This window comes from Chrysochloris asiatica, unplaced genomic scaffold, assembly GCF_000296735.1.
Source record: "Chrysochloris asiatica unplaced genomic scaffold, ChrAsi1.0 scaffold00529, whole genome shotgun sequence".
NCBI classification, from domain to species: Eukaryota; Metazoa; Chordata; class Mammalia; order Afrosoricida; family Chrysochloridae; genus Chrysochloris; species Chrysochloris asiatica.
In genome coordinates, this window is record NW_006409047.1 from 688,912 (window position 1) to 697,470 (window position 8,559).

The 8,559-nt window shown below is 37.6% G+C and overlaps 1 protein-coding gene across 1 annotated transcript; it reads left to right on the forward strand.

Annotated features, from left to right (window-relative positions):
* Positions 1-3,050: 3,050 nt before the first annotated feature.
* LOC102835569 (olfactory receptor 7D4-like) lies at positions 3,051-3,977 on the forward strand. Its single transcript, XM_006877561.1, has one exon. It carries the CDS (start codon positions 3,051-3,053, stop codon positions 3,975-3,977), a length of 927 nt encoding a protein of 308 aa, XP_006877623.1.
* Positions 3,978-8,559: the final 4,582 nt, after the last annotated feature.

Consider the following 8,559-nt stretch of genomic DNA (forward strand, 5'->3'; position numbering starts at 1 on the left):
ATGGAGGGTCAGAGAAAAAGAGGATTGGATGGGTTGGCCAGGTAGCAGCATCGATGGACTCAAGTGTGGCAACAGTAGTGAGGTTGGCCCAGGGTCGGACATTGTTTCATTCTGCTGTACATAAGGTCACTATGAGTCAGTGCAGACTCTATCGCACCTAACAACAACAATTATTCAAGGATCAAAATTGATAGTAAGCATTACTAAGGATGTTATATTAAGAGTTCTGGTAGCGTGGTGGTTATGAGTAAGTAGGGCTGCTGACCTCAAAGTTAGCAGTTGGAAACTACCAGCTGTTCCATGGGAGAAAAAGTGAGGCTTTCTGTTTCTGTAAAGGTTTACAACCTCAGAAACCCTATACAGGGTCGTATAGAGTCAGAACTGTCTCCATGGCTTAAAACTACCACCATCACCACCACCAAAGATGTTATATGGTTTCGTATAGGAGGAGGCTCTGGGGGTTGACATTATGAGTTTCTGCATTGGGTGAACCTCCCCTAATGATGTCATTGGAGCCTGGTGTTACAATGGGTCAGGCAATTGCCTGTTAACTGCAAGGTCAATATTTAAATCCTCTGCGTTTTCATGAGAAAAAGATAAGGCAGTCAGTTTCTTTAAAGATTGTTGTTGTTGTTGTTAAGTGCCATCGAGTAGGTTCCGACCCATAGCGACCCTGTACAGGGTTTTCGAGGGTGTAAATCTTTACGGGAGTAGAAAGCCTCATCTTTCTCCCGTGGAGCTGCTGGTAGTTTCGAACTGCTGAACTTAAGATTCACAGCCCAATTCGTAACCACTACGCTACCAGAACTCCTTTAAAGATTACAGCCCTGGAAACCCTCTGGCGCAGTTCTAGTCTATCCTACAGACTCACTATGAGTCAGTCAACTGGATGGCAGGCAATGGGTTCTGTTGAAGCATGAAGACTACTGGCCCTTTTTCTGTCACAGAGAATGTCAACATTTATTTTCACATCTTCGGTATGACTTACAATTTTTTTAGTACGATTTGCTCTATAGAAGTTTGTCATAATTCAAATCAAATCTCTCTATTGCATTATTTTCAATTGAATCCACTAGTTTTAATACCATACATTTAATTCAAGAGCATGTGCATATGGATACATATTTGATTGTAATGGTTCATTTCCTTCTATAACTTGTATAGTTCCTTTACATTTGGAAGAATCCATCTGCAGGCAGTCTCTGAGGGAGAGAGCCATAGGGATCTTCACTAATTAGAAGAAGTGAACAGAGGTCAAAAGAGGTAACAGACTTGTTTTAGTTACAATGATTAGGTTCCATTCTTGAGAGAAGCCACATTCAATGGGGATCTTGGTAAAGCATAGCCTGGCAAGACAGATTTAATGTGAAGATGAAAACAGTTGTTGGTTCCCACTGTATATATTACAGGCACCACACTAGAAAGGAATCCTGGTGTAGTGCTGTATGGAAAGCTCTGAATTGTTAACCACAAGATAGTGGTTAAAACCCACCAGCCACTCCTTGGAAACCCTATACAGGGTCACTATGAGTCAGAAACAACTAAATGGCACTTAACAACAAAAATGACACTACGAAAAGCACATGCATCAGCTATTTAATTCACTCATCAATCTCATTATGTTGGAAATATTTACTGCTTTCATTATACAGGTGACGTATCTGCAGCTAAGAAGATTAAGGAACTTTCTCAATGTTACAGAGGTAGTAAGTTGGTAAAACCCAAAATTGCAATCCAGGTATTCAAACACCCATTTGCATTCAACCACCAAGTTCAAAAACTCAGTTTTGGGGAGATATATAATCAAAATAATTGTCTATATATTATTTTATAGAGTAGTTTGTGGGGGTTATATAATCAAACTAATTGTCATAAAATGAAATGTTTCTGTTGTTGTTCCAACTTGTAGTGACCCTATTTAGGATTCCTGAGGAACAGTTGGTGAATTTGAACTGCCAACCTTGTGGTTCAAGCAGACTTTATGGCTGAGTGCTTATCCTACAATGTCAAACTTGTTGTTGTTAAGTGCCGTCGAGCCGATTCTGACCCATAGCGACCCTCTATAGGATTTCAGAGGAGCAGCTGGTGAACTTCCCGACATTGCAGTTCAAACACCTTTGCAGTCTGGTACATTAACCCACAGTGCCATATCAGAACTCCATGAAGTGAATCCATGAATAATGTCAACAGTTGTAATTTATTGATATCTTACTGTGTCCCAAGGCCTTTCTAAACCTCACAAAGAAGGTAATGGTATTACAGCTATTTTTAAAAAGAAAAAAATGAGGCAGTGAAAATTAATGTCCCCATGGATATGGTGTGTCAGTTTACACAATAAAGCATGCATTTTTAACTCAGATGAGCATTCATCATTCTTACAGAATATTAACAATGAAGAAAGTATGGGAACTATCAAGAAAAAAAAAAAAAAAAAACGTAACTGAGTGCTCATATGAATCATCTCAAAATAGTTTGGAAGCATTGTATCAGAGGAAAAAAATGGTTCATGTACATAGATTCAAACAGGAGAAACAGAACTAGAGAATAGAAAATAAAAAGGGAGAGGATCCCACTAAATGAAAGAAATTCTGAATAATTATTGTTGTTATTAAGTGTCACTGATTCGGTTCCCACTCATAATGACTCTGTATATAGAGTTTCTAAGGGATAGCTGGTGGGTTTGAACTGCCAAACTTACAGTTCAAACCACCTTGAGGTCCAGTGCTTATGCTACAGTACTACGCCAGGACTTCAATTCCAATGAATGCTGTTGTTGTTATTGTTAAGTGCTGTTGAGTAGGTTCTGACATAGTGACTATGTCTAGGGTTTCCAAGGGACTGTTGGTGGGTTTGAACCACTGACCTTATGGTCCAGTGTATTATTCTGAATAATTATACACATTTAAAATGCAAAGGAGCTACCTGGGACTGAGAGAATCAATCACTGCCACTGGAAGGACTTAATAACTTTAGTGTTTAAACCGTAGCTGATGGTTTGCTCTTCATTGACTGTTACTCATGTCTTCACTTCCAGCCTACATACCAGCGACATGGAAGCAGGAAACCAAACAAAGTTTTCAGAATTCCTCCTGCTGGGCTTCTCTGAGTATCCAGAACTACAGCCCCTCCTCTTTGGCATGTTCCTGTCCATGTATCTAGTCACTGTGTTCGGGAATCTCCTCATCATCCTGGCTGTGACCTCTGACTCCCATCTCCACAACCCCATGTACTTTTTTCTCTCCAACCTGTCTTTTGTTGAGATCTGTTTCGTCACTACCACAGTTCCTAAGATGCTGGCAAATATCCACACACAGAGCAAGGGCATCTCCTACATAGGATGCCTCATTCAGATATATTTCGTTATTCTTTTTGGTGGAATGGACAATTTTCTCCTGACCGTGATGGCCTACGATCGCTTTGTGGCCATCTGTTACCCCTTGCACTACACAGTCATCATGAGCCCCCAACTCTGTGGCTTGTTAGTTTTGATGTCTTGGGTCATCATTTTCTGGGTCTCTCTGCTTCATACTTTACTGATGATGCGGCTGACTTTCTGTAAAGAGACAGAAATTTCAAATTTCTTCTGTGATCTGGCTCAGATTCTGAAGGTGGCCTACTCAGATACCCTCCTCAATAACATCTTCGTGTTTGTGACTGCTGGTCTGCTGGGTGTGTTTCCCCTCACTGGAATCCTCTACTCTTATTCTCAGATTGTCTCCTCCTTAATGAGAATGTCTTCTGCTCAGAGCAAGTATAAAGCGTTTTCTACTTGTGGGTCTCACCTCTCTGTTGTATCCCTGTTCTATGGGTCAAGTCTTGGGGTATACTTCAGTTCTTCCCAAAGCAGTTTAATAGCCACGCTGATGTACACTGTGGTCACACCCATGCTGAATCCCTTCATCTACAGTCTAAGGAACAAAGATGTGAAGGGGACTCTAGGAAGGCTTCTCAGTAGAGCAGCTTCTTGTGGGTACTAGAACACTGCCCTCAGGGCTAAGTTACCCTTACTGTCTTCAAAGGCCAAGCCCATTAAATTGAATTTTTTGATTTGTTTTTCTCCCGTAAAGGACATGCTTTATTTTTCTTATTCCTAAAGATCCTATAACTCTGCTTCCAATTTGTTTTTGTGTTATTTTTACTCAACTTCCATTTTGGTAATTCCTTTTCATTGCCTTTTCTCCTGCATTTTCCAAATCCAAAAAGTTCTATCTGTAGTCAGCCTTTTTAATAGCCAATCTGGAATACACAGTTTTTATTTTGAAGCATTTAACATGCCAAATGCTGACATGATTTCTCCCCAGATAAACTTGTCAAACCTGATGTTCTTCATTTTATTTTGTTTTGTGTATGTTTCCTTACAGTGAAATAGATTTTAAATGATAACCATAACTAAGTGCTAAATCATCATGGAAGTTTTCTCTTCTTTCTTCTAGTATCAGATACACCAGCTACATAAGCTCTTTTATCTACAACATTTTAAAGATATGTTTTATGTTTACCCTTTTTTCAAAAGGAGATTCGCACTGGAATGCACTCCAATCCAGAAAATTGATGTTAAGCTCAATTTCTAATGTCACTTTCCTATTTCTCATAAGAATGTTGTTGTTAAGTGTCTTCTAGTCCATTCCAACTCACCGTTGTTATTGTTGTTGCTAAGGTGATTCCAACGCATAGCACCCTATATAGGGTTCCTGAGGAGCGCTTGGTGAATTTGAAAGATGAACCTTCAGGTCAAGTGCATTGGCCCACAGCACCACACCAAGAATGGTGACATAATTTTCAATTTCAATGTTGGAAGTCTAAATATGAAAGCTGGCTCTGTCAGATGATTCATAGTAATATTCTATCTTGGAAAATCATATATGCTTTATTCTTTTTTTTAGTTTTTAAGATTTTATCATGAATTATGTGGTTTTACATGGGAGAACAGCAGTTTTACATTCATCCCATTGTATTTCATTTCATTGCAATCTTTAAAATCCCCTTCATACATCATCAAACAAACAAAGGGTACACCCCTACAAGCTGCCTTTTTAGTTTAGTTTCAGTGTGTGTGGGGGAAGTTAGAATCACTACTGAATATTTTACATCTTGTCTATTCAAGTCTAGTGCAAGGTTTTGGGGAGAAGGATCTTATGATATTATAGTGAGTACTTGTTGTCATGACTAATGTGACCATCATAACTGTGAAGGTAGAAGATTTGTAACAAAATTCAAAGGGTAAGGAAACAAAGTGGAACAGGAACAAGAACAGGGACAAAGTAGGATAAATAATGCTATTTGGGGGGATTGCAATAGAGATGAAATGAATGTATGATTTGTTGAATATAATACTAATGATCTGCTTTAAACTATCACTCAACTCACAATAAAAAAGTTATTTAAAGAAATAATGATAATTGCATACTTGTGAAATGATCTCTTTAATGAATGAAGTTGAAACAACTGGATTTCCAAATGTAATGACATAAATCTGGATTTCTCCCTCACACCAGATACAAGAATTAACTCAAAATTATAAAAAAATCCAAATGCAAGAACTGAAAACATGATACTCTTAGAAGAACACCTAGGGATAAGACTTCAGGAATTAATATTTAACAATAAATTCTTAGATGTGACACCAAAAACATGCAATCATTTACAACATAAGTTAAATAATGGGACTTCATAATAATTAAAAACTCATGAGCATCAAAAGATTATAGCAAAATGACAAACTAAAGAATGAAGGAAACTATCTAGTAGTCTTATATCTGATAAAAGCTTAATATTAAGAACACATGAAAAATTCCCAAAATTCTAAAACAAAAATTGCTCTCTTGTTTTTGCCTTATTTTTTTTTTTTTATTTCTCCCCATATACTGAAATGGAAACAATGTATGCTAATATTCTCATTAAGACAAAACGTTTGGAACTTTCCTACAAATTAATAAAAAAGGAAAGGGAAGAATGGGGAGTGGGAATGAAATGGAATGAGAGAAAAAGAAAAGACATAGGTCCCCTTAAAATACAAACAAGCCTATTAAAAAACAAGTAAATAACTTCAATAGACATTTGTCCAAATTGTCAATGAATAAATAAAATTATGTTCCGCCTCATTAATCATTAGGAAATGTCAATCAAAACTCCAGTGTGTTACTTCTTCATGCACATAGGATATCTATTATAAAAAAAGCCAGAAACTAATAAGTGTTGGTTGGGTAATGTTTACTCTCATGTATTGCTGAAGGAAATGTAAAATGGTGAAGCCCCCAAGAAAAGTATGTGTGTCTTCTCAAAGTGAAACATAGAATTAATATGTGATCAGAAATTCCATGCCAGAGTGAATGCCTCATAACTGAAACCAGGAAATCAAGCAGATGCATCCATGTCTATTATACCATTATTCACAATATTGTATAATGCTATTTATATCTAAACACTGTAATAGACAAATGCATAGAGATAGAGGGTACACCAGAAATTACTATCAGGTGATAAATTGGGAAGTGGAATTACTGCTCAATGGAAGTAAAGTTTTATTTCAGGTGATAAAATACAATTTGGAAACAAATAGAGGTGATGTTTACACAGCACTGTGAGTGTGTTTAATGCCACTAGATTGTAAATTTGAATATAGTTAAAATTGCAAATTATGTGCTTGCATTTGTTAATATAACAGAAATCACTGCAGTTAGGAGTGTCAAATAGCTTCCACCTCACAGTGACCCTATGCCTAACAGATCACAACACTGCCCTGCACTGTGCCATGCTCCCTGTAGTTGGTATGTCTGAGTCCAGTGTTTCAGCTACTGTGTCAATACATCTTACTGAGAGTATTCAGCAAATAATCTGGAAAGCTAGATTGTAAGAAAAAGAACATAGCATCAGGTTTGGAAGAAGACTCATTAACAATATGCAATATGCAGAGGATACAACCTTGCTTCCTGAAAGTGAAGAGGATATAATATATTTACTGATAAAGATGAAAGATTTAAAATATTTACGAATGAAGATTAATGAGTACAGCCTTCAGTATAGCTTTTACCTCAATGTAAACAAAAAGTCCTCACAGCAGGATTTTAAATATTGGTAAAGATGAAAGAACATAGCCTTCAAAATGGGCTGCACCTCAAAATTAAGAAAGCAAAACTTCTCACTATTGGACCAGTACAAACCATCATGATAAGTGGAGAAAAGATTGAAGTTATGAAAGACTTCATTTTACTTTGATGCACAATCACCACTCATTGAAACAGCAGTCTAGAAATCAGAAGACATATTGCATTAGGCAATTCTGCTGCACAAGACTATTTAAAGTATTCAAGAGGAAAGATATCAGTTTGTGGAATGAGGTGTGGCTATCTCAAGTCATGGTCTTGTCAATTTCCATATATTCATGGGAAAGTTAATGAATGAGACAGACCAGAGAAGAATTGATGCATTTGAATTATGGTGCTGAAGAAAAATGATAAAAATATCATGGACTGTCAGAAGGGAACACACATCTGTCTTGTTAGATGTGAATGCAGAATGCTTCTTAAACACCAAGAAAGTGAGATTTTGTCTGTCATACTTCAGACATGTTGTCAGTAAGGATCAGTCACTGGATAAGGATATCATGCTTGGTAAAGTGGTGGGTCAAACTAAGACAAATATATCCCCAATAAGATGGATTGACACAGTGCCAGTGTCAGTGAATTAAAATGTAATAACAGTTATGAGGATAGTACACGACTAGAAAGTGTTTTCTTATGCCATGCATAATGTCACTATGAGACAGAAATGATTGAATGGCACCTAACAACAACAAACAGCATCAAACATTTTTCAGTATTCTCTGATTTCAGCCAAGATCTATCCAACATCAGCAATGTATCCCTTATTCCAAATCCTCTTCTGAATCAAGTTTGAATATTTGGTATTGCCTGTGAATGTACAACAACTGTCTTCAGAATAGACACAAACATGGATCTTTTCTAGTCATCTGGGTAGGAACCTCTCACCCAAATTTCTTAGCATAGATGAGTAAGTGCTTCCAGCATTACAATCTGTTCAACCAACTCAGTTGGCTCTCTGTTAATTCGTGGGTCGTTGTTTTTCACCAATGCCTTTTTTGTTGTTGTTAGTTGCCATCGAGTCGGTACTGCCTCATAGCAACTCTATGCACAACAGAACAAAACACTGCCCGATCCTGGGCCAACCTCACAATTGTTGCCACGCTTGAGCCAGTTGATGATTCCACTTGACAAATCCATCTCCCTGGGGATCTTCCTCTTTTTCTCTGTCCCGATAACTTACCAAACATGATATCCTTCTCGAGTGACTGGTCCCTCTGGATAATATGTCTGAAATATGAGACATGAAGTTTGGCCATCCTGACCTCCAAGGACCACTCTGGCTGCACTTCTTACGAGACAGATCTGTTGATTCTTTTGGCAGCCCATGACACTTTCAATATTGTTCTCCAACACCATAACTCAAAGCATCAATTCTTCCACGGTCTTCCTTATTCTCTGTCCAGCTTTCACATACATATAAGGTTATTGAAAATACCATGGCTTGGGTCAGGTGCAC

Coding starts and splice junctions, on each gene's coding strand:
- LOC102835569 (XM_006877561.1), top strand. CDS start 3,051: ATGGAAGCAGGAAACCAAACAAAGTTTTCAGAATTCCTCCTGCTGGGC.